At 40.1% G+C, this 27651-nt stretch overlaps 1 protein-coding gene and 1 pseudogene across 6 annotated transcripts in view; one reads left to right on the top strand and one right to left on the bottom strand.

Moving 5' to 3' along the window:
* The window catches only part of CLYBL (citramalyl-CoA lyase), a 322476-nt gene that overhangs the window by 252781 nt on the left and 42044 nt on the right, over nt 1–27651 (bottom strand). For 2 of the 6 annotated variants that reach the window (XM_053663523.1, XM_053663522.1), the window contains one exon: nt 6713–8370. The exons of the other annotated variants lie outside the window; for them this stretch is intronic. In XM_053663523.1, the coding sequence (XP_053519498.1) occupies nt 6973–7800 (828 nt within the window). In that variant the 5' untranslated portion in view covers nt 7801–8370 and the 3' untranslated portion in view covers nt 6713–6972. Of the gene's footprint in view, nt 1–6712; nt 8371–27651 lie in introns of those variants that run through there. 6 annotated transcript variants of the gene reach the window in all.
* On the top strand, nt 11842–26791 carry LOC119036393 (E3 ubiquitin-protein ligase RAD18-like; annotated as a pseudogene).

Raw genomic sequence — 27651 nt, 5'->3', positions numbered from 1 at the left:
CATATGAGCCCTCCATCACCACCTGTAGTTAAAGTGAGAGGGAAATTATTTCGGATAAAGGCACAGCATTCGGGGGTCTCATTGATCACAACAACCAAGCCTGTATCCTGACTTACATACTAGTTAGTGGATATGGTTGAATGAAATGAGCCCTTGCCTTTTGCCTACCATACCACCAACGGAATCCATCTAATTTTGAGCAGGAAAAAGAATAAGTAAACCAAAGCTATACTGTTGGTCTGCAAGGATAAGGGCAGGATAAGGATAAGGGAAGGATAAGGGACCATTATGGGGTTTCAAAGGATAAGGGAAGGTTAACAAACACTAGCAAGGAGAAAAAATAGGAAAGAAAAAACTGGAGAACAAATGAAAAGCCAAGAAAAGGAGATAACCCATCACAGTAGCTTCTCATGTGGTGCTTTTAAATTTTCAAATACATGTAGGTGATTAAGTACACATTTTAAAATGAAACATCATTTGATCATAACTATTTCATTTGATCACAGCAATGCTTGTGAATAGGCACCATTACCTTTCAAGTGAGTAAACTAAGGCACAGACACTTGCCCAGGAGTTGGTATTGCTTTAAGTCCAGACTCTAAGCCTCCCGGGGGAGGTTCTTCCTCCCATCGAGGATTTTACTCACTTACGTTTATTTTTTACTTACTGATTTTAAAGAGAGAGGAAGGGAAGGAGAGAGAGAGAAACACTGATTTGTTGTTCCATTTATTTATGCACTTATTGGTTGAGTCTTGCATGAGGCCTGACTGGCATCAAACCCACAACCTTGGCGTATGGAGACGATGAGATCCTCTATCCAACTAAACTGCCTAGCCAGGGCTGAGGATTTTTGTTTTTTAGCCATCTTTGTTCCCGGGTTTTTGGCTTCAAGACAGACTCCTCCTCAGTGGCCTGCTACTTAATCCCGCTCTTTTAAAAACTCACACCCATCACAATACTACCATTCTGAAATCTATAGACATTCCTAGCTACTTACAAAGCAATGTCTAAAATTCTCAGCCTAGAGTCTAACATGGAAAAATGTAACAGTGGGAAATTGTAACCCTCCCCACCATTCTTTCAACATTGTTTCTGTAAGTGCCCACTCTAATATATAGCTTGCAGATAAACAGCATGTTTGTATAAGTATCCTAGGAATGAACTTCAAAATATACAGACTCCAACCTTCAGGCATGCCAGCTTCGGGAGATTTGACCTCCTTCATCAGTGCAGTCAGGCTGACTTGAATCTGAGATGACCTGAAGCCAGGATGACACACACTGGACCATGACTTGTCTTATCCCAATGGACTGTGCTCATCTGCAAAGAGAACTTTTCAACTCCTTTCCTTGATCTCTTTGTTCTGTCCCCCTCTTCCTCCTTATAAACACCTCTGCCTCCACTGAGAGGTAGAGATGAGCTTTGAGACATGAGTCCCCATCTTCCAGGTGGCTGGCATCTGAATAAACCCCTTCCCTTTACATCAGCAACCGCTTCTTGAGTTTTGGTTTTCACAGAGGGAGGCAGCCAGACCTGCCTTTGGTTACAAGAGGTCCAGGCTCTCTACACCCTGACCCAAACATGACTTTCCCATCTCATTTCCCACCACTCCCCACACAAACCTTTATCTTCAACTGGCTTATCTGTCTTTCCCCAGCATTCTGCACACCTTCCTGCTCCAGTGATTCTGCCCACATGATCCCACCTCTCCAGTGTCATCTCCTTTCTACGCTGCGTGATCAAAGCTCACTCATCATGGAAATGTTATTTTATCACCATCTTTTAGACTCTGTCTCCCCTATCTTGTTACTGCACCTCCTCCCAACTCTCTATCAACCACTCCAGGCGGCCAGCACAGCCCTTCTTCCCATTTGCTACAGCAGTATCCATTGTGATTTGATTGATTTATAAGGAGAAATAGGCTTCAGGGGGCACCTTCACCTCTGGGTGAAGAACATGACTGTGGTCTCTGAGTGGTGCCGCCCAGGAGTGTGGAGGTGAAAGAGGAGGGTGTGGTACCACTGAGTGGTGTGTGCGGTATTTATTGCTGGTACGCTCACTACCCTTTCTCACCTCACCTGCCCATGCCTACTCTACACCCTGCACCCACAGGTTCTACTTTTGGCAAATGGATGCTAACTAGCAGGGCTTGCTATCATCCTTTCCAGAGAAAACTGCATTTTAATAGGTAACTTCCTTGTCTTTGGGGTAGAAAGGCTTGCTCAGAATCCCTACCAAATCAGGGCGGCTGCACACTAGCAACAGAACACTCACCCCGGGTGCATGCTTGCTGGTTATCATGGCAACGAGATCTACTCCACGTGAGGAGGAATAGCCGCATCCTACCCATAGCTAGCAGTCTGCTGCTGGGAATATGCTCAAGGTGCCCAGCTCGCCCAGAGCCAAAGGGTGGACCCATTTCAACCAACCACTCAGACACGTCCTTGAACAGAGTTAAAGACCGAACATGCTGGAGGCACATGCAGTCTGGTGGCTGGGCTGAGACAAGACAGAGGAGCAGTGCTGACACCCAGATGCCTCATCGATTTTGTGGGTATGCTCATATCTATCCAGTAAATCCCCTTTTACCTAAAAGAGCCAAGTTTAGTTGCTTATAATCAAGAATCTTTACTGGTAGAAAGCCATTTCATTAAAAATAATTTATTAAATTCTTGTCATGCACTCAGCACCAAGACAGATGCCACACTTTCATACAGGTACAAGGACCAGTGCTACACACCAGGAGATTTAATCTGCTATAAGAAAAATAACAGAATGCAAAGGATAACAGTCACACATGAACAGAGCTATAGAGATGCAGTGGAAGGGTGGCTGCTACCCAGGGTGAGAATGGGTGACAGGAAGACATCATAAGAGGAAGGTGAAATCTGATTAGCAGGAATTCACCTGCTGGAAAGTGGGGAGGAGGGTACTATAGGAAGAAGGAATAGCATGAGCACAGCAAGGAGACAGCAAGAGTGAGGGGCAGGGATGGGGTGGGTAGCATGTCTCATCACATTAAGAATCTTAATATGACTGGAGTTCAGGTATAAGGAGCAGGAAAGAGATGATCTGAAAAGGTGAACTGGGGTCAGGGTATAAAGGACATGGAATGGCCCTGTAAGTTCTTCATTCTTCAGTGTGGGGAGCTATTGAAACATTTAGAGAGTGCAGCAAGGAGTTCTATACTCATAAAACTCTTTTTGGAAGGGGGAGAGTAAGGAGGAGGTAACAGCAAGAAGAGACAGTGATGGGCCAAGGCAGCAGTGACGAAAGGTAGAGTGGGGGCCATGATGAAGATATACAGTCAGAGGAATTGGGTGGAGTCAAGAATAACTCTGAAGAGTTCAGCCACAAAACATGAAGCTTCAGAGCTTGTGACCTTGCACGTTCTGATAACCAGAACAACACAACTGACACAGAGACCTCTTTGTGTATCTTAACTTCTCAGAAGAGCACATTTACCTTTGGCCAACTCAAGATCCATACCAAATGAGAATTCAGTGATATAGTTTCTGTCTCTGGGACAGAGAGGGTGAAACTGGTCAAACACTTGAGGTTTCTACTTCCCTTCTTGAAAAACACATTTTTATCATGAAGAACCACAGAACATTTAACATATTAAGTCCTCCATCACTATTTCAAATTTTCCCCACACCTCATCAACCTTTAATAGCAAATGAGTAAGACTTGCCAAGGAAACCATGACATTGCATAGGTATATCCAACTGAACTCTGTTAACTGTTAAACTTACTTAGCTTTCTTACCTTCATGACATAATTTTTAAGTGTTTATATTCTTCACAGAACTGCACATGGACTTTCATATGAAAAACGGGTGCTAATTGGAAGTACTCTGGTTAAAAACAGTTCCTGCACATCATTGTCTTATGCTAGAAGTAAGCTGGCACAAACAACAAAGGATTGCTATTAATAGTACAACACAGAACGCAAGCAGGAAACTTAAGCAAAATTATGTTTTTTAAACCCGCTGTTTAGTGCCCAGAAAAGGGACAGACTGTGCAGCATCTGTGCTTGGGGGATATGGAACTAATAAACCATTGCCACTTTTACTACACACAGACAGAATATCATAGTACATTCAAAGCCAAACGTTTGTTGTCCAAGAAAAATGATTTACATTCTGGGCCTTTTTCTTTCAGTCAATTTTAAAGTTTATGCATTCAGGTATTTGAAATGATTTTATTCATCTAACTCTCCTGTAATCATTAACAGTCTTTTTTTTTAAAACTTGGGGGTTAAATTTATGAATTAAATATTATGTAAACACAATATACATCCTTATGTTAGGATATAAAACACATTCATCTCAAAGTCCAATTTGCAGATGTTAACATGTAAGACTGGGCTGAAAAAAATGATACTTTGAGGCGTACAAAAAAAAAACACTACTGGTTTTGAAAAACTACTAGAGAAGCTAGATAGAACTAACTTTTATTACCAACCAAAGAAATCAGTAAGAAAAGCTTATCTTTTGGTTGAATTAATTTTATTAGAATATCAAAGCAAGTTCATAAAGACCCCATCAATGACAGTACAATATCCTTCTTCAACAAATAATCTTAGGACGATTTCCTTAGCCTCAGTCACATTTGGCCACACTATTTGCTCTGGAGTACATTAGTGTAATAAAAGGGGGCTTCTCAATAGTAACACAGGCAGTTCCACTAATCAGATTATCATCATAATGTATTGAAAGAAAAGTCACAGAAAACAAGGACTGACAGTAATACTGTTTCAGAATTCAAAGAACAATGGACTACTTATTTTGGCATGCCACAATCAATTTACTTATACACTCTTTCAGAGAATTGGCGAAATTCAGGAAGCAGAGTGAGAAGGGCTAAAACATATTTGGAGCCTTCTGAACAGTCAATGGCATTCAAATTTTTGTCCTAGGACTTGAAAAGTTACAGACATGGTCCTGCCAATTCAGAGATGCTCTCTCTGACACAGACCACCCACAACTACGGATTTTCCATCTGGTGAACAAAACAGACAGCTCCCTAATTATTTTTAAAAAGGATATTTTCCCCCTAACATACTTACTTTATTTGTCTGTGACCTGGAACTTAATGGAAAACCTGGTGTAGGCCAATTTCATTTCTTGTAATGAAACATCATATTTTATTGTTTTAACTGGGGGGTTTTAAAGGCTCTAAGATAGATATTATTACCCCCTGAGCTAACATACCAAACCACTAAGACAATTCCAATGAATAACCATTTTCTCTGAACAGAGAATATCTTGTTTAAATATTAATCACTGAAGTTTTCTCTTACAACCAACATAATGAAAATAAGAGGGAAATTATTTTCAACTGGGCACCCATACTGCTGGTGTCAAAATCTATGGCTTTTCCAACAAGATGCTCACCTCTGCCAAAAGCATACTCAGAAATGCCAACTGTAATTAAAATCTGGCACCTGTCTTGGGCACCAAATTTGCTTTTAATATCTCCACGTCAAAATGTGTCTCAGCTTTGAGAGGACATAAGATGCTTCTTGCCCTTTGCTCTTCATAAAAATGCTCAAGTGGAAAAATTGATGGCTATTATTCCAAAACTATATATGTGTGTGTATCTCTTAACTATCCTAAATCTTCTCTTTCCCTGAATCTGTTTGTTTAATTAGTCCCGAAAGAATTAGCATACATTCCCATCACAAATTTTCTCTTAACCTCAGGAAAAATAGGCAGTGAAATAAGTTCTCCCTAATACGGAATTGTGCTTGGAGGGTGGCAGTCTGACATGGATAGATTTCACAAGGTTTAGATACTACGGAATTGGGAGGCTATAGGTGAGGGTGGGGTGCTTTCCTAAAAAGTTTCTTCAGAAATCAGAGTAACAAATCTTGATATGATGAATGTTGTCCTGTCTGACTGCTGTCTATGAACACGTTTGTGCTTCAAATATTGTTTTGTTGATCTAGGGCTCTCAAAGTCTAGGGTTTCATTCTCTAAAGAATCTGTAGAATTTCCCAAGAAGAAAGTCCATTTTCTCTTACAAGCCTTTTGCATACTTCATACCTGGCTCCACTTACGTAAAGAGGGAGTGGTCCTTGGGCCTAGCCATCACTTTGGAAGGGTAAACCTATTACACAAATCAACCCAACAAGACCAATGGACCAAAAGGCCAGTGCATAAGATGGCCTAGGAGCGGGCTCCCTGGAACAGAAGCTCCTGGGCAGGGCCCCTGCCTGCCTTGCTCATCACCATACCCAGAGCTTAGAAGAGTGCCTTGCACAGAAAGGGTGCTCAGTAAACACCTACTGAAAGAATGGTCAGCAGATCCTCTGTGCACATGCCTTTATAAACAGCAGTTTATATTATAAGACCACTTGGTTTCAATGGTAAAGGGAACCTGATTAGGTAAATTTTAAATCATTGCAAGTGCAAGAAGACACCCTTCTGGGATTTGTTAGGGGGTGTAGACACAAAGATGTTCTGACCTTTGCACTTGTGCCAGTCTCTCTCTTTAGAAGCGCTGTCAGCAATACCACTTACCCCAGGCCACTCTGAGCTCCTAAAACATACCACTCTTTTTTTTTTCCCTGGATTTTCTTTTTTTTTTTTAACTTTTTTATTGATTATGCCATTACATTTGTTCTATTCCCCCCTCCATTCCCCTCCACCCTGCATACCCCTCCCCCACCATTTCCCCCTTTAGTTCATGAACACGTGTCTCAAGTTCTTTAGATTCTGTATTTCCCCTACTATTCTTACCCTCCCCCTATCTATTTTCTATCTACTGTCTATGCTACTTATTTTCTGTACCTTCTCCCCCCTTCTCCTCCTCCCACTCCCCTGTTGCTAACCCTCCATGTGATCTTCATTTTTATGGTTTACTCCTGATCTAGCTGTCCTCTTAGTTTGCTTTTGTTTTAGGTGTGGTTGTTGATAACTGCGAGTTTGCTGTCCTTTCACTGTTCATCTTTTTTACCTTCTTTTTCTTAGGTAAGTCCCTTTAACATTTCATATAATAAGGGCTTGGTGATGATGAACTCCTTGAATTTGGTCTTATCTAAGAAGCACTTTATCTGCCCTTCCATTCTAAATGAAAGCTTTGCTGGATAGAGCAATCTTGGTTGTAGGTCTTTGGTTTTCATGACTTGGAATACCTCTTTCCAGCCCCTTCTTGCCTGTAAGGTCTCTTTTGAGAAATCAGCTGACAGTCTGATGGGAACTCCTTTGTAGGTGACTGTCCCCTTAGCTCTTGCTGCTTCTAGGATTCTCTCCTTCATTTTAATCTTGGCTAATGCAATTATGATGTGCCTTGGTGTGTTTCTTCTTGGGTCCAACTTCTTTGGGACTCTCTGACCTTCCTGGATTTCCTGGAAGTCTATTTCCTCTGCCAGAATGGGGAAGTTCTCTTTTATTATTTGTTCAAATAAAGTTTCCACTCGTGACTCTTCCCCTTCTGGTACCCCTATAATTTGAATGTTGGAACGTTTAAAGATGTCCTGGAGGTTCCTAAGACTCTCCTCATTTTTTTGAATTCTTGTTTCTTCATTCTTTTCTGTTTGATCATTTTTTTCTTCCTTCTGGTCCACTCCATCGATTTGAGTCCCAATCTCCTTTCCCTTACTATTGGTTTCCTTTGTATTACCATTCATTTCAATTAGTTTAGCTTCCATATGTTTCTCTAATTTGTGACTAAAATCAACCAGTTCTGTAAGGATCCTGATAACCAGTGTTTTGAACTGTGCATCTGAAAGACTGGCTATTTCTTCATCGCTTAGATTTATTGGTTCTGGGGCTCTGAGTTGTTCTTGAGCCATTTTTGGTCTGTTCGCACCCTTAAGTAAGCGGAGCGAAGCCTTAATTGTTTACCACGACGGGGCGACCCAGGTCGCTGGTTTGTGACGCTGTGTGTGGGGGTGTGGTCAGAGAGGGAGCAATGGCGGTCCTCTCCGCTAGCCCAGTCCGTCCAGTCACACCACTCGCCCCGGGCCTGTTTATCCGATCAGAATTGTGCGAGCCTGCTGCCCCATGCTGGCTCCCCTCCTCACTGGTTTATCCGCACGCAGATGCTCGACCACCACAGACAGCCTGCTGCGCCTCTTCCCTGTGTGCTCCCGTAGCCAGCCCCCGATCTGCACCTTTGGCTGCTTGCGCACCACCCGTTCCGGGATTTTTTCTTGCCAACCTGCTCCACTGCTGGCTTCACTCCTCTTACCGGGTTAGCTGAGCATTTCGTTGTCTTTGGACTCCGTATTGTCCATTTTCTGTGTGGCTTGGTTGTGTTTTTTGTTGTTAAAAATAGTTGTTCTTAGATTTGGTTGTGCACAGAAGCAAGGTGGTTCCACCTACACCTCCATCTTGGCGGAAGTCCCAAGATCCATACCACTCTTGAACAGAAGTGGAAAAAGGGTAAAGGAGTATGACAGACAACTTAAGGCACAAACAGATTTTACTACTAAATAATACAGAAAATTTAAAAAAGCAGAGCTTAATTAATAAAAGGGTTCTGCTAAAAATAATTCACTAAGAAGTTGCTTCCTTGCAACCAAAAATGAAATTTTCCATTTCATTTTCAGGAAAGGACTTACAAATGACAGGGCCTCAGGAGAGCTCACAAAAGGTCATTTAACCCCATAATGTTCCAGGTTGCTGCTTTGTCTACACCCAACCATGCTTTAACAGCATGTTCATGGGAGGAGAACCCACTTAGTTTAAACTAGGGAGCTCCACAGACACAGGAACTTGTGAATACCCTACACATTCTTAAAGAAAACCATCTATCTGGATCAGAAATTCCTCCAAGGCATAATTTTTTCCAATTTATTTTTTACTGCAACCCACAGGAAGCATATGTTTTATATTCAGAGCCCATAAACACACATACACACACTCCATATATTAAAAGAAGCAAGCATTTTATAAAACAAAAAACTATGTGATATACTCTTAATAAAACAGTCTTACCTTGGCTGGTGTGGCTCAGTAGACTGAGCGCTGGCCTGCAAACCAAAAGATGTCTGGCTCAGTTCTTGGTCAGGGCACATGCCTGGGTTGCAGGCCAGGTCCCCAGTTGAAGGCCTCTGAGAGGCAACTGATCCATGTTTCTCTCCCTCTTTTTCTCCCTCCCTTCCTCTCTGTCTAAAAAATAAATACATAAAATCTTTTAAAAAAACACTTTGAGTTGAACAGTTTCTATTCTGTTATAGTTTTAAAAAAAAAATTGACACTATTTGATTTAGATTTTTTTAAGTATATTTTATTGATTATACTATTGCAGTTGTCCCAATTTTTTCTTTTTGCCCATCTACTAGGTATCCCCCTTCCCTCCAGCAAATCCCCCCTTAGTTCATGTCCATGGGTGGTGCATGTAAGTTCTTTGGCTTCTCCATTTCCTATACCATTCTCAACATCCCCCTGCCTATTTTGTACCTACCAATTATGCTTCCTTTTTTAAAAGATTTAATTTATTTACTTTTAGAGAGGAGAAGGCAGGAAGAGAAGGAGAGAAACATCAATGTGTGGTTGTTTCTCAGAGGCCCCCAACTGGGAACCTGGCCCACAACCCAGGCAGGTGCCCTGACTTGGAATTGAACTGAGACCCTTTGGTTTGCAGTCTGGTGCTCATTCCACTGAACCACACCAGCCAGGACCCAATTATGCTTCTTAATCCTTGTACCTTTTCCCCCATTCTCCCTCTTTCCTCTCCCTGCTGATAATCCTCCATGTGATCTCCATTTCTATGATTCTTTTTCTGTTCTAGTTGTTTGCTTAGTTTGTTTTCATTTTTTTAGATTCAGATGTTGATAGTTGTGAGTTTGTCATTTTATTGTTCATAGTTTTGATCTTTTTTTTCTTAAATAAGTCCCTTTAATATTTCATGTAATAAGGGTTTGGTAACAATGAACTCCTTCAGCTTTACATTGTCCTGGAAAAACTTTACCCCCGTCAATTCTAAATGATAGCTTTGCTGGATAGAGTAATCTAGGCTGTAGGTCCTTGCTTTTCATCACTTTGAATACTTCTTCCCAGTCCCTTCTTGCCTGCAAGTTTTCTTTTTCAGAAATCAGATGACAGTATTATAGAAACTCCTTTGAAGGTAACTCTCTTCTTCTTTCTTGCTGCCTTTAGGATTCTCTTTATCTTTAACCTTTGGCATTTTAATTATGACATGTCTTGGTGTGGTCCTCTTTGGGTCCAACTTGTTTGGGACTCTCTGAGTTTCCTGGACTTGTATGTCTATTTCCTTCACCAAATTAGGACGTTTTCTTTCATTATTTTTTCAAATAAGTTTTCAATTTCTTGCTCTTCCTTTTCTCCTTCAGGCATCCCTGTAATTTGGATGTTTGCACTTTTGAAGTTGTCTCAGAGTCTTCTTATTCTCTCATCCTCTTTTTTAATTGTTTCTTCATTCTGTATTTGTTGACTGTTTATTTCTTCCTTATGTTCCAAATTGCTGATTTAAAGTCTGGCTTCCTTCCCTTCACTGTTGGTTCCCTATGGATTTTTCTTTGTTTCACTTAGTGTAGCCTTCATTTCTTACCTTATGTGTTTGCCATACTCAACAAGTTCTATGAGCAGCTGTATCACCAGTGTGAACTCTGCATCCGATAGGTTGGTTATGTCTCTTTCGCTTGGCGCTTTTTCTGCAGTTTTGATCCGTTTTTTCATTTGGGCTATATTTCTTTGTCTCCTCAATTTGGCCGCTTCCCTATGTATTAGGTAGAGCTTCTTTGACTCCCTACCTTGGCACACCTGTTACATTGTAAGGGGTAGAGGCTTAGGTATTTACCAGGGTGGGGCAACCCACTTTGCTACTTTGTGGTGCTGTCTGTGCGGGAGGGTTTAGAGAGGGAACACTGTCACTTGCTCAGCTCCCACTCCATTTCCAGTCACTTCCCCCACTTGCCATATGTGACTAGCACCCTTCTAGCTACTGCCCTGGTGCTGAATCCCAGAGTGGGTGGGTTTGTGTACATGGTAGGACCATTTGGGCCCTTTAAACATCTATCCTAGAAGACTGGCAGTTTCTTCTGCCACTGCATCCCCCTGGTTTTTACAGCCAGAAGTTATGAGGCTTCATTTATTTTTTTAAGTTTTTTTAAAAGATTTTACTTATTTATCTTTAGAGGGAAAGGGAAGGAGAGAGGGAGAGAATATCAATGTATGGTTGCCTCTCGTTCATCCCCTGCTGGGAATTGGACTGCAACCCAGGCATGTGCCCTGACTGGGAATCGAACCGTGATCCTCTGGTTCACAGACCCATGCTCAATCCACTGAGCTACACCAGCCAGGGCAAGCTTTATTTTTTTTAGTACTGCAGCTGGAACCCTGGGCTGTGTGGTCTGGCCTGGGGCTCAGAATGCTTACTTCCCAAGTGTCTTATCAAGTTTTATCCACCACACATGAGTGTGAGACTGCCCATTCTGCTTGCTGCTACCCCAGCTGCCTTGCCGCCACTACCTCATCACCACCACAACACGTCTCTCTGCCCCAGCTCCACAACTCTGACCCTCCTACCCATCTGGATGAATATTTCTTCTTAAATACTTGGTTGTTGGACTTCCATGCAGTTCAATTCTCTGGCAGTTCTGGTTGTTATTCACTCTGGAGTTAGTTGTGATCCTTCTTATGGTAGTGCAAGGAGGTGAAACATGTCTAGCTACACCTCCATCTTGGCAGGAAGTCTAGTTTATTTTTCAAGCACTCCAACTGACCCAGTAAATTCATTTCCAGATCACTAATCGGTTGGGAGTCCTAATCTAAAACACCATTACTTTAGCAGCATGGGAAATTCAGAGTGGCAGTGGAACACAGGAGGCCAGTGGGCAATGAAATCTCCAGCCTCCTTTGTAATGGCTATGGACTCCCTAGCAGAGCCTCCATGGCCTCTGAGCCTAGAAGTCTTGAGGACCGTAGATGATTTGCTGCAGTGTGGAATTTGTTTTCACTATTTCAACACTGCAGTGATGATTCTTCAGTATTTGTACAACTATTGTACTCTCTGTATAAGAAAATTTTTGTGTCATAAAACACAATGTCCAACTTGTTTTGTGACAGTCACAGAGCCGGAAAATAACTGTATGATAGATGAATTGGTAAAAAGTTTGATTTTGCATAGAATTATTTGTGCAGTTTGCCTTAGAATCACTACCCATTTCTCCTGCCTCCTTCTCTGAAAGAACCTTACTGCCAAAGTATATACTCCTATAGCCTTCAGATATTCTTTAAAGCAAGGAAGTAGGTTAATGGAGAATTTCTTGATTAGAGAAACTGGTGGTTCTACAACAGAATTGTTGATAAATAAGAATGAAAGCAAGTTCAGCCCTCAAAAAGAGATGAGCACTTCTGCAAAGACCAAAGAGACACCTTCCTCAGAAAAGACAGCTTCAGGCATTGCAGATGCTAATGTTCCTGAGGCACCCTGTACATTGACTTTGAAACAAGTTACTACAGTGGACTGTCCTGTTCGTGGGGTTAATTATCTAGACAATCACATTAATAAGCATTTTGACAACTATTTATCACATGAAGAGAAGAAGGAAAGCCTCAGCTCTGTTCACAAAAGGAAGCCACTGCATATAACTTGCTATCAGATCACAACTTAAAGAAAAAGCTCAAACAGCATGGAATATCTACTGAAGGAACAGCTCATTAAAAGGCACCAAGAATTTGTACATATGTACAATGCTTAACAGTGTGATGCTATGCATCCTAAATCAGCTGCTGAAATAATTAAAGAAATTGAAAATATGGAGAAGACTAAGATGCATCTTGAAGCTAGTAAACTCAAAGAAAGCACAATGGTTTTCATAAAGGACCAAAAAGAAAAGAAAATATGAAATTCACAATAAATATTGTAAAAAACATCAGAATGAATTTTCTCTTCTGGTGTGTCAGGTGAAAAAAAGGATACAAGAAAAGAAAAAAAAGAAGAAAATGATCTACAGAAAAGCTATTCTCTGTATGCATGGAACAAGAAGAAAATAAAATGAAATTCTCAGATATGCCCTCAGTAACCACTTCTCTCAATAAAAACTGGACTCCCTAGGAAAAATAGAGCCTGATAAACCTAATGATTTGTCTAGTTGTACTGATAATTCAAGAAGAACCTTGAGAGATTGAACATGACAGAATAAGTGGAAGCTACACTAACCTCCTCCCAGGACCAACCTGGAATTACAACTAAATTGTAGAGAAATCATCCTGAATAACCAACTAAATACTAGCTGAAGACAAGCCTTATAACCAAGGACTTACAGAAGAAACCACTTCACCACCACAAGACTGGTAGGGAGTGCAGAGGTGGCACAAGATGCCTGGCTGGGCTGTAACGGGCAGCAACTGAAGTTCCAGAGAGAGAGATCAGCAGCCAGGGCATTCCCCCTGAGAAGTATGGGGTCTAAATCCCAAGCAGGGCTCCCCACTGTACAACAACAAGTTGAAAAGGAACCCAGATAACATCCCACTGTGAAAAGCAGCAGGGTTTCTGTCTTCCAGGGAGAGAGGGCTAGATATGCAGAGAGTTTTTTAAAGGGCCAATGTACAAAATTTCATTTGCAGCCACTTACCCTGGGCTCCAGCAGAGGGAGGGCAGATTGGACTAGAGATGCTTGAGGACAGTCTGGGGTTGGTCTCTCTGGGGAGAAAACTAAGGGAACAACAGCCAGGATCCCATTACTCAGTCATTCACCATACTGCAGGGGCCATCTTTCTCAGCCACAGCATTCCTCTCTGAATGGCATCAGCTTGAAAAGAAGCAATAGTCACATCTGCAAGAATTATTCTGTCCCACACTGTGGAGCTTCAGCCAGGCTGCTGAGTACAGCTTGTGGCTATATCACCGATTAGTTTAACAACTAAGGCAGATCTCTGGAAGCTCTGTGAGACTTCAGTGACCCTACCAGGGCCCATGCTGATAAAAACCAGCTAGGTGTGCAGCCTGGTTCTTTCCACACACAAACAGGCCCAGAGGAGGGGGCTGAATGCTGTAGATCACTGATAGCTCCAAACAGGTTGACCAGGGCCAGTCACAAGTACCATCTAACAAAGGCCTACAACACAGTCTTTACATATCTACCTAATATGCAGAAACAAATACAAAGAAGCAGAAAGAGGAAGGCAAAAAAAACAGGCCCCAAATGAAAACAAGAGAATTCTCCAGAAGAGCTATGTAAACAGACACAAGCAATTTATCAGATAGAGTGTTTACACTAATGATTAAAAGGATACTCAACATCATGAAAAAAAAACATAGAAACATTAAAAATGATCAGTCAAAAATAAAAAATGCAATTTCCTGAAATAAATAATATACTGAAAGGATAAATAGTAGGTTAGATGAAGAAGAGGAAATTTAAGAAACATTTTGGACAACATGCAGCATAACCACTGCATCATGGAAATACAAGAAGCAGACAACGAGCAAGGGATTGAGAACCTATTTGAAGAAAAATGGACAGATCTTCCAAACAAAATATGAACAAAGATATTGCGTCACTGAACAACACTCTAATGAAATGGACTTAACTGATATATATAGAGCCCTTCATCCCAAAGAAGCTAAATATACATTCTTTTCAAATGCGCATGGAATATTTTCAAAGATAGACCACATCATAGGACACAAAATGAGCCTCAACTACTTCAAGAAAATTGAAATCATACCAAGCATCTTCTCTGACCACAAGGGACTGAAATTTGGAAACCAACCCCAAAGGAAAAAACATAAAACACCCAAAATTATGGAGACTGAATGGTATGCTATTAAACAACGAATGGGTCAAGGATGAAATTAGGAAAGAAATCAAAAACTTTCTGGAAACAAATGAAAACTATCTCACAACAACCCAAAACTTATGGGACACAGCGAAGGCAGTCCTGAGAGGGAAGTTTATAGCAATACAGGCCTACCTAAAGAAGATAGAAACATTTCAAAAAAAAAAAAAACCTTACCCTACGCCTGAAAGAACTTGAGGAACAACAACAAAAACAGCCCAGAGCAAGTAGAAGGAAGGAAATAACCAAGATCAGAGCAGAACTAAATGACATAGAGACTAAAAGCACAATTCTAAGGATCAATGAATCCAGGAGTTGGTTCTTTGAAAAGATAAAATACACAAGCCTTTAAGTAGGCTCATCAAGAAAAGAAGAGAGAGGACTCAAATAAACACAATCAGAAATGAAAGAGGAGAGATTACAACTGATACCACAGAAATAGAAGGGATTGTAAGAAATTACTATGAAGAACTGTACGCCAAGAAATTTGAAAACCTAGGGGAAATGGACAAATTTCTAAAAAAATATAATCTTCCAAAACTCAATGAATAAGAAGCAGAATATCTGAACAGACCAATAACAGCAAAAGAAATTGAAACACTAATCAAAAAACTCCCATCACACAAAAGCCCTAGACGAGATGGTTTCACAGGAGAATTCTACAAAGCATTTAAGGAAGAGCTAACCCCTATTCTTCACAGACTATTCCAAAAAATCCAGAAGGATGGAAAACTCCCAAATTCTTTTTATGAAGCCAGAATCATCCTAATTCCAAAACCAGATAGAGACACAACAAAGAAAGAGAACTTCAGGCCAATATCGCTGATGAACATAGACGCTAAAACCCTCAACAAAATATTGGCAAATCACATCCAACAATATCAAAAAGCTCATACACCACGACCAAGTGGGATTAATACCAGGGATGCAAGGATGGTTCAACATTTGCAAATCAGTATATGTAATACATCACATAAACAAAAGCAAAGACAAAAACCACATGATCATATCAATACACATGGAAAAAGCTTTTGATAAGGTACAACACTCATTTATGATAAAAACACTCAGCAAAGTGGGAATAGAGGGAGCATTCCTCAATATAATAAAGGCCATATATGAGAGACCTACAGCCAATACCATACTCAACGGGCAAAAATTAAAAGCTTTTCCACTAAAATCAGGAACAAGACAAGGATGTCCACTTTCACCACTTCTATTCAATATAGTTTTGAAAGTTTTGGCCACAGTGATTAGGCAACAAAAGGAAATAAAAGGCATCCAAATAGGAAAGGAGGAAACAAAACTGTCACTGTTTGCAGATGACATGATAATGTACATGGAAAATCCTATAGACTCTACCAAAAAACTGCTCGAACTAATTAATGAATTTGGCAAAACAGCAGGATACAAAGTCAATATCCAGAAATCAAAGACATTTTTGTAACAGTGAATAAGCAGAAGCAGAAATCAAGAAAAAAAATCCCATTTGATAAGCAAAAACAAAAATAAAATATCTGGGAATAAACCTAACCAAGAAGGTAAAAGACCTGTATGCAGAAAACTACACAGCACTGAAGAAAGAAATCAGGGAAGACACAAACAAATGGAAACATATACCTTGTTCATGGATTGGAAGAATTAACATCATCAAAATGTCCATACTACCCAAAGCAATTTACAGATTCAATGCAATACCTATTAAAGTACCAATGGCATATTTCACAGATATAGAACAAACACTTCAAAAATTTATATGGAACCATAAATGACCCCGAATACCAGCTGCACTTTTGACAAAGAAGAACAAACTAGGAGGGATCACAATACCTGATATCGAACTGTATTACAAGGCCACTGTAATCATAACAGCCTGGTACTGGCATAAAAACAGGTACATAGACCAATAGAAGAGAACAGAGAGCCCAGAAATAAACCCAACTCTCTACAGTCAATTAATATTCAACAAAGGGGGCAGTAACATAAAATGGAGTAAAGATAGCCTCTTCAACAAATGGGGTTGGGAGAACTGGACAGCTGCATGCAAAAAAAATGAAACTTGAGCACAAACTTATACCATACACCAAAATAAATTCAAGGTGGATAAAAGACTTAAATATAAGCCTTGAAACCATTAAAATCCTAGAGGAGAACATCGGCAAGAAAATCTCAGATATTTCACGCAGCAACATTTTTACTAGTATGTCCCCTAGAGCAAGGAATATAAAGGAAAGAATAAACAAATGGGACCTCATCAAAATAAAAAGCTTCTGTGTGCCTAAAGAAAACAGTATTAAATTAGAAAGACAACCAACTGTATGGGAAAACATATTTGCCAATGATACCTCAGACAAAGCTTTAATCTCCAAAATATACAAAGAACTTACATGGCTCCACTGTAAGAATACATCTAACCCAATTAAAAAATGGGCAAAGGACTTGAACAGACACTTCTCCAAGGAGGACATACAGAATATCCAGAGACACATGAAGAGATGCTCAATATTGTTAGCTATCAGAGATGCAAATTAAAACCACAATGAGATACCACTTTACACCGGTCAGGATGGCTATCATAAACAAAGCAACAAACAACAAATGTTGGAGAGGTTGTGGGGAAAAGGGGACCTTAGTTCACTGTTGGTGGGATTACAGGCTGGTACAACTATTATGGAAAACAGTATGGAATTTTCTCAGAAAAATAAAAATCAACCTGCCTTTTGACCCAGCAATTCTACTGCTAGGATTATATCCTAAGAACCCTAAAACATCAATTTCAAAGATCCTATGCACCACAATGTTCAGAGCAGCACAATTTACAATAGCCAAGAGTTGGAAGCAACCTAGGTGCCCATCAGTAAATGAATGGATCAAAAAATTGTGGTACATATACACAATGGAATTCTATGCAGCAGAGAGAAAGAAAGAGCTCCTACCCTTTGCAACAACATGGATGGAACTGGAAAGCATTATGCTGAGTGAAATAGGCCAGGTGTTGAAAGACAAATACCTTATGATCTCACCTTTAACAGGAAGCTAAACAACAAAACAAACAAGCAAGGAAAATAAAAACAGAGACACTGAAATAGAGAACAAGGGGACAGTGACGGGGGGGAGAGGGAAGAGAATTTAAGGGCGAAAAACGGGAGGGATTTGGAGGAACAAATATGAAGGACACAGGGACGAGAACTAAGGGGGGTGGAAATGGGAGGGAGGTGGGGAGCATAGGGCGGGGGGGGCTGGGATGGAAGAAATAGACAAAAAACTGTACTTGAAAAATAACTAAATAAAATTATTTTTTTAAAAAAAGAGAGAACCTATTTGAAGAAATAATGACTAAAATCTTCCCTAATCTGGTGAAGGAAAAACACACAAGTCCAGGAATCTCAAAGAGTCCCAAACTAGTTGGAGCCAAAGAGGTCTGCCTACACAAGACATGTCATAATTAAAAAGACAAGGCTTCAGAGAAGAGAATCCTAAAAGCCACAAGAGAAAAGCAGGTAGCTACTACATACAAGGAAGCCTCAATTAGGCTGTCCTTTGATTTCTCAACAGAAACATGTCAGGCCAGAAGGAAGTGGCGTGAAATCTTCAAGGTACTGAAAAACAAGGTACTGAAAAGCAAGGACCTACACCAAGGCTACTTTACCCAGCAAGGCTATCATATAAATATGAAGGAGAAATAAGGAGCTTCCCAGACAAGAAAGAACTAAAGGAGTTTGTTAATATCAAACCAGTACTACAACAAATGTTAAAAGGCTCATTAAGAAGGAGGAGGAGAAAAAGGAGAAGGAAAAAGAAGAGGAGGAGAAGAAATATCAGAATATAGTTTAAAAATAAAATGGCACTTAAAATGGCACTAAAATGGCACTAAATAGGTATCTATTGATAATCACCTTAAATGTAATGACTTAAATGCTCCAACCAAAAGACATAAGGTAGCTGAACGGATAAGAAAACAAGACTCATAATATATATGCTATCTCCAAGAGACATATCTTAGATTGAAATGTACACACAAACTAAAGGTAAAGGAACGGAAAAAGATATTTCATGCAAATGGAAAGGATAAAAAGGTGGGATAGCAGTACTTGTATCTGACAAAATAGACTTAAAACCAAGGCTATAGTAAGAGACAAAGAAAAACACTACATAATGGTAAAGGAGTAATCCAACAAGAGAATATAACCCTAGTAAATTTTTACGTACCCAACACATAAGTAACTAAATATGTAAAGCAAATCTTGATGGACATAAAGGGAGAGATTGATAAAAGGACAGTCATAATTGGGGATTTTAACATCCATTGACTTCAAAGGATAGATCTTCCAGACAAAAAATAAAAAAGGACACAGTGGCCTTAAATAACACAGTAGATCACAGGTGGCAAACACAAGTCCCATGGTCTGAATCCTACACTCCATCTTGCTTTATCTGACTTGACAACTTGTTTCTACCTGGCAGCATCTCCAAGCTCTCACTTCTGTTACGGAGTAGTTATATTTATGCTGTCCTAAAATTACATTCAGCCCTTCAAAGACAACCACAAGGTTTTCTGGTGAAAATGAGTTTGACACCCCTGTACTAGATCCAATAGATTTAAGTGATATCTTCAGAGTATTTCATCCCAAAACAGCAGAATATACATACTTTTCAAGTGCACATAGAATATTTTCTAGAAAAGACTACATGTTAGAACAAAAAACAAATCTCAATAAATTTAAGAAGATTGAAATCATATTAAGATTCTTCTCTGACCACAATCCTACAAAACTAGAAATCGATCACAAGAAAAACACTGAAAAACATACAAAAGCATGGAAGCTAAGTAACATGTTATTAAATAATGAATATGTCAACACAAAGATCAAGGCAGAAATCAAAAGATACCTTGAAAAAAATGAAAATGAGGACACAAAAATTCCAAATCTGTGGGATACTTGGACAGCAATCCTAAGAGGAAAATTCATAGCATTTAAACCTATCCAAAAAAAAACTTGAAAAAGCTCAAATAAACAATCTAATTTTATAGTTAAAGTAACTTGAAAAAGAACAACAAAGCCCAAAGTGAGTAGAAAGAAATTATAAAGATCAGATCAGAAATAAACTAAATGGAGCCTAAAAAAAAAGATACAAAAGATCAATGAATCTAAGTGCTATTTTTTTGAAAAGATAAACAAGATTGACAAACATTTAACCAGATTCATCAAGAAAAAGAAAGGGAGTTCCCACCAAGATGGAAGCATAGGTAGAAATGCTTTGCTATGTTGTACAACCAAAAGGATAACAACCAATCTAGAAACAATAAACAACCAGAAGTGCCAGAAAATCAAACTGCATGGAACTCTGACAACCAAGGAGTTGAAACATCCACCCAGATGGCTAGGAGGGGCAGTAATAGGCTGCCTAGTGGAGAAGATGTGCGGCAAGCCAAGGCTGCAGAAACAGGAAACTAAAGACTCAAAGCAAGCTGAAAACTACTGTGGGGGTTGCCACAGTGGGAGAAACTCCCAGTCTCACAGGAGAGAGTTCGTTAGAAAGTGGAGATACAGCGGAGCAAGTGAGCTGCATTGTTCCCTTTCTGACCCCTCTCCCATAGACAGCACCACAACCCAGAAAAGATGGTTGCCTTGCCCAGGAGAAATCCCTAGACTTCACCCCCTTAAAACACAACAGGTGCACTGAGACAAAGAAATATGGCCCAAATAAAAGAACAGATCAAAAATCCAGAAAAAGAGCTAAGCAATGATGAGACAGACAACCTATCTGATGTAGAGTTCAAAACACTGGTAATCAGGATGCTCACAGAACTGATTGAGCTGGGTCGCAAAATGAAGGAACAAATGAAGGCTACCCGAAGTGAAATGAAGCAAAACATATAGGAAACCAACAGTAAAGGGAAGGAAACTGGGACTCAAATCAATGCACTGAACCAGAAGGAAGAAACAAGAATTCAAAAACATGTGGAGACTTCCGCCAAGATGGAGGCATAGGTGGATGTGTCGTGCCTTCTCACACAACCAAGATTAGAGAAAACTAAATATTAGCAACAGAAAACACAGCCAGAACACGGAAAATTGAACTTTTCAGAAGTCTGTTAACAACAAATTCTTCAGCCTGACCAGTAAGGGGCGAAACCAGTGGCTGGCGGAGCAGGGTTGCACAGGAGGACTTGGCCAGACACACTCAGGCCCGCGGAATTCAGGCGCAGGGTCAGACCTAGTGAGTGACCCAGCGAGCAACCAGGCGAGCAACCGCGGGGGAGACAGCCGGGCCCGGGGCTGTGTGTTGACTGAGGTCGCGCATTTGTGCGAGGGTGGACAGGCGAGGGAGTGGGCGGTTGGATCGGGCCGGCAGGTCCCCACGGCAAGCGGCAGTGGAGGGCGCCGCCATTTCCCTGCTCTGACCCCACCTCCACATACAGCGTCATAACCCAGCGACTCTGAGTGGCCCGGCCCAGGTGAACCACCTAAGGCACTGCTCCTCCGCACCCAGCTGTGAGAAGCGGCAGAGGGGGTCGCCAATTCCCTGCTCTGGCCACACCCCCACATACAGCTGTCACAACCCAGCGACCTGGGAATCCAAGGCGCCGCTTCTCACACTTAAAGGGCCCGAACAGACCAAGAATGGCGCAGGAGGATCTCAGAGCCCCAGAGCCAATAGATCTAAGAGATGAAGAAATAGCAAAACTCACAGACGCACAGTTTAAAACACTGGTGATCAGGATCCTCACAGAACTGGCTGATTATACCGACAAATTAGACAAATATATGAAGGCGAAACTAATTGAAATGAATGGAATTGCACAGGACACCAATAGCAATGAAAAGGAAACTGGGACTCAAATCAATGCAGTGGACCAGAAGAAAGCAAATAATGGCCAAACAGAAAAGAGTCAAGAAGCAAGAATTCAAGGAAATGAGGAGAGTCTTAGGAACCTCCAGGACATCTTTAAACGCTCCAACATCCGAATTATAAGGGTACCAGAAGGGGGAAAGGAACAGCCACCAGTGGAAAACTTATTTGAACAAAGAATAAAGGAGAATTTCCCCAATCTGGCAAAGGAAATAGACTTCCAGGAAATCCAGGAAGCTCAGAGAGTCCCAAAGAAGTTGGACCCAAGAAGGAACACACCAAGGCACATCATAATTACATTAGCCAAGATTAAAATGAAGGAGAGAATCCTAGAAGCAGCAAGAGCTAAGGGGACAGTCACCTACAAAGGAGTCCCCATCAGACTGTCAGCGGATTTCTCAAAAGAGACCTTACAGGCAAGAAGGGGCTGGAAAGAGATATTCCAAGTCATGAAATCTAACGACCTACAACCAAGATTGCTCTATCCAGCAAAACTTTCATTTAAAATGGAAGGACAGATAAGGTGCTTCTCAGATAAGACCAAATTCAAGGAGTTCATCATCACCAAGCCCTTATTATATGAAATGTTAAAGGGACTTATCTAAGAAAAAGAAGTTAAAGAAACATGAACAGTGAAAGGACAACAAACTCACAGTTATTAACAACCACACCTAAAATGAAAGCAAACTAAAAGGACAGCTAGATCAGGAGTGGAAACATAGAAATGAAGATCTCAAGGAGGGTTAGCAACAGGGGAGTGGGAGGAGGAGAAGGGGGGGAGAAGGTACAGAAAATAAGTAGCACAGACAGTAGATAGAAAATAGATGGGGGGGGGCAAGAACAGCATGGGAAATATAGAATCTAAAGGACTTGAGACACATGGTCATAAACTAAAGGAGGGGTAATGGTGGGGATGAGGGGTAGGGTGGAGGGGAATAAAGGGGGAATAGAACAACTGTAACAGCATAATCAATAAAAAAAATTTAAAAACAAACGAACAAAAAAAAAAAAACAAAAACATGTGGAAACTCTGGGACAACTTTAAACACTCCAACATCAGAATCATAGGGGTACCATAAGGAGAAGAACAAAAGTAAGAAGTTGAAAACTTATTTGAACAAATAATGAAGAAAAATTTCCCCAATCTGGTGAAGGAAATAGTTTTCCAGGAAGTCCAGGAAGCCCAGGAAGCCCAGAGAATCCCAAAGAAATTGGACCCAAAGAGGAACACACCAAGACACATCATAATTATATCACCCAAGATTATGGATAAGGAGAGAATCTTAAAAGCAGCAAGAAAAAAAGGAGAGTTACCTACAAATGAGTTCCCATAAGACTATCAACTAATGTCTCGAAAGAAACCTTGCAGGCAAGAAGGGGCTAGAAAGAAGTTTTCAAAGTCATGAATGGCAAGGACCCACATCCAAGATTACTCTATCCAGCAAAGCTATCATTTAGAATGGAAGGGCAGATAAAGTGCTTCCCAGATAAAGTCAAGTTAAAGGAATTCATCATTACCAAGCCTTTATTACATGAAATGTTAAAGGGATGTATCAAAGAAAAAGAAGATCAAAAACTATGAACAGTAAAATGACAACAAAATCACAACTGTCAAAAACTGAATCTAAAAAAGCAAAACCAAAAACTAAGCAAACAAGTAGGACAGGAACAGAATCAGAGAAATGGACATCACATGGAGGTTTTTCAGTAGGGAGGGGGAAGGGAAGAATGGAGGGAAAAGGTACAAGGAAAAAGAAACATAATTGGTAGGCATAAAATAGATGGGAAGAAATTAAGAATGGTATAGGAAACAGAAAAGTCAAAGAACTTACATGTACAACCCATGGACATGAACTAATACAAGGTGGGGGATGCTGGAGGACTGGAGGGTGCAGAATGGAGGGGGGATAGTGGGGAAAAAACTGTAATAGCATAATGAATAAAATATACTTAAAAAAAGAAAAAGAGAGAAATGCCCCATATAAATTAAATCAGAAATGAAAGAGGAAAAATAACAACTGACACCAAAGAAATACAAAGGCTTGTAAGAAAATAATATGAACAACTTATATGCCAACAAATTGGACAACTTGGATGAGATGGATAAATTCTTAGAAACTTACAATTTCCCTAAAGTAAATCAGGAAGAATCAGAGAATGTGAATAGACAGATTACACCTAGTGACATTGAAGTAGTAATCAAAATGAACTCTCAACAATCAAAAGCTCTGGACCAGCTGGATCACTAGGGAATTTTACCAAACATTCTAGGAAGAGCTAACACCTCTCTTCCTCAAACTATTTCAAAAAATTCAAGAAGAGGGAAGTCTCCCAAGCCCTTTTACAAGGCCTGCATTATCCTAATTCCAAAACCAGATAAAGATACTATAGAAAAATGAAATTATAGGCCAATATCCCTGATGAACATAGACACTAAAATCCTCAACAAACCAAATACAGCAATGCATCAAAAAGATCATACACCATGATCAAGTGGGATTTGTTCCAGGAATGCAAGGTTGGTACAACATTAGCAAATCAATAAATGTCATTCACCACAGAAACAAAATGAAGGGTAAAGAACAGAAAATCCTTTCAACAGATGCAGAAAAAGCATTTGATAAAATCCAGCATCCATTTATGATAGAAACTCTCAGCAAAGTAGGAATAGAGGGAACATACCTAAACATAACAAAGGCCATATATGACAAACCCATTGCCAGCATCATACTCAACGGACAAAAACTACAAGTGTTCCCCTTAAGATTGGAAACAAGACAGGGATGTATGCTTTCAACTCTCTTATTCAATGCAGTACTGGCCCTGGTTTGTGCGTCAGCCTGGGAACCAAAGGTTGCAGTTCAATTTCCACTCAGGGAACATGCCTGGGTGTGGGCTAGGTCCATTTTGGGGGAGCTTGCAAGAGGCAACCAATCTGTTTCTCTCACACACTGATGCTTCTCTCCCATCTCTTTGTCCCTTCCCGTCTGTAAAAATAAACAAAATGTATAAAAAAAACCCACAGTGCTGGAAGTCCTAGCCACAGCACTCAGAGAAGAAGAAGAAATAAAAGGCATCCAAATTGGAAAGGAAGAGGTAAAACTGTCTTTATTTGCAGATGGCATGATACTGTACATAGAGAACCCCAAAGATTCCTCCAAGAAACTGCCAGAACTCATAAATGAATTCAGCAAAGTAGCAGTGCACCAAATTAATATCCAGGAATCAATTGCATTCTTATATGCCAATAATGAACTAAAAGAAAGGGAAGTTAAGAAAATAATCCCATTTGCAGTTGCTTCAAAAAGAATAAAATACTAGGATGTAATCAAGGATGTAATAGACCTGTACTCAGAAAATTATAAGACAATGAAAAAAAATTGAAGAAGATATAAAGAAGGGGAAGCACACACCGTGTTCATGGATAGGAAGGATAATTATCATTAAAATGTCCTTACTACCCAAAGCAATTTACAGATTCAACGAAATTCCTATTAGAGTCCAGTGATGTATTGCACAGAACCAGAACAAATATTTCAAAAACTTATATGGAACCACAAAGGGTCTCACATAGCAACAGTGATACTGAGAAAGAAGATCAAAGTTGGAGGAATCATACTATATAATATCAAACTATACTACAAGGCCATAGTAATCAAAACAGCATAGTATTGGCATAAAAATAGACACACAGATCAATGGAACAGAATAAAGAGCCCAGAAATAAACCCACACATTTATAGTAAATTAAAATTTGACAGAGAAAGCAAGCATATAAAATGCACTAGTTTATACAATAAATGTCGGGAAAATTGGATAGATACATGCAGTAAAATGAAACCAGACCTCCTTCTTAAAACACACACAAGAATAAATTCAAAAATGGATCAAAGACTTAAATGCTAGACCTGAAACCATAAAAATCATAGAAGAAAACATAGGCAGCAAAATCTCAGACGTTGCTCATAGAAATGTTTTATCAGGTATATCTCTTCAGGCGAGGGAAACAAAACAAAGAAATGGGACTACATCAAGCTAAAGAGATTTTGCACAGCAAAGGAAATCATCAACAAAATAAAATGACAACCCACCCAATGGGTGAATGTATTCACTGACACATCTGATAAGGGATTAATATCCAAAATTTATAAAGAACTTACAAAACTCAACACCAAAGAACCCATTTACAAAATGGGCAAAGGACCTGAATAGACATTTATCCAAGGAGAACATACAGATGGCCAGTAGACAAAAGAAAAGATGTTCAATGTCACTAATCAGAGACATGCAAATTAAAATCACAATGAGATATCTCAAACCTGTCATATTGGCTGTCATCAGTAAATCAAACAAACAAGTGTCAGCGAGGGTATGGAAAAAGGGGAACCATTCTGCACTGTCAGTGGGAATGCAGACTGGTGCAGCCACTGTGGAAAGCAGTATGAAGATGTCTCAAAAACTCAAAAATGGATCTGCCTTTTGACCCAACTATCCCACTTGTGAGAGTATATACAAAGGAACCCAAAACACTAATTTGAAAGAACATAAACACCCCTATGTTCACTACAGCATTATTTACAATATACAAGATATGGAAGCAGTCCAAGTGTCCATCAACAGATGAGTGGATAAAACAACTATGAGACATTTACACAAGGGAATACTACACGGCTGTAAAAAAAGAAGACATTTTTGACAGTATGGATGGACCTGGAAAACATCCTGCTAAATGAAATAAGCCAATCAGAGAAAGGCAATTACCATATGATTTCAGACATATGCGGAATCTAATGAACAAACTGAACTTTCAAGGAAAATGGGGACAGAGTCACAGATGGAGAGCGGGATGACAGCTGCAAGGGGGAAAGTTAGTGGATGGAGGGATTGAGCAAAAGGGAAATAGGACTCATGGACATGGACAACAGTGTGGTGATTGCTGGGAAAGGGGGGTATAAAAGGACTAAATGGTAATGGAGAAAATACAATAAAGATGAAATAAAAATGTAATTAATTTAATTAAATAAAGAAGCTCTTTCTTCATCAGATTCAGATTCATGCAAGAGTTCCAGTTCAGACATTATAAGGGATCTTCTGGAAAAAAAGGAAGTTTGAGAAGCATCACATAAAAATGATCTTCAAGACATGGAAATAAGTGAAAGACAGAATCATTGCACATGATCAGAAACATGGGGCCAAAAAATAAGCACAACAGGAATTAGTGTATTGCTTTGGCTGACTTTTCCAGTGTATGGTACTTTTTGTTTGATCATATTCATAAATGCCCAAGTAAGGATGCTAAATTCTAAATGTTATTTTTAACTGAGTTTTCATTCTTCTCTGCCCTTCTGGGAAAAGAAATAGTTATAAAACATCCTCACTTGGTCAGTTTCCTTCTGCATTTAGAACATCACTCTATATAAATACTAACTTCTCAAGTTCACCAGCTTTGCAGATTACACAGGCTTTAGCGAAGGTGTTTTGTTTCCAAATTTCAGAATGTCCTAAAGCTATTATCCTTCTCTTCCATGGAGAAATCAACTTCAAAAAAGGATTCTTTAACCTTTCTACCACAAGGAGAAGCTGAGTTAAGGCCTCTATTTTCAGAAAGGCAGGATGTCATAACTCACAATCTGCTATAAATTAAACTGCAAGTAATTGCTACCTTAACTGCAGCAAAAGGAGTTTGCAATGGGACTTCCGCCAAGATGGAGGCATAGGTGGAGATGCCGTACTTCCTCACACAACCAAGTTTAGAGACAACTAAATATTAGCAACAGAAAACACAGCCAGAACACAGAAAATTGAACTTTTCAGAAGTCTGATAACAACAAATTCTTCAGCCTGACCGGTAAGAGGGGCGAAACCAGCAACTGGCAGAGCGGGGTAGCACAGGAAAACTCGATCAGACGGATTCAGGCGCGCGGAATCCAGGTGCAGGGTTGGACCTGGTGGGCAACTCAGCAAGCAATTGTGGGGAAACAGCGAAGAAGCAGGGCTGTGGGTTGACTGTGGTGCCGCATTCGTGTGTGGATAGACAA

This window comes from Artibeus jamaicensis, unplaced genomic scaffold (genome assembly GCF_021234435.1).
Source record: "Artibeus jamaicensis isolate MK-2021 breed Jamaican fruit bat unplaced genomic scaffold, CSHL_Jam_final contig_3197, whole genome shotgun sequence".
In the NCBI taxonomy this organism is placed as follows: Eukaryota; Metazoa; Chordata; class Mammalia; order Chiroptera; family Phyllostomidae; genus Artibeus; species Artibeus jamaicensis.
This window is presented reverse-complemented; position numbering and strand designations above follow the sequence as displayed.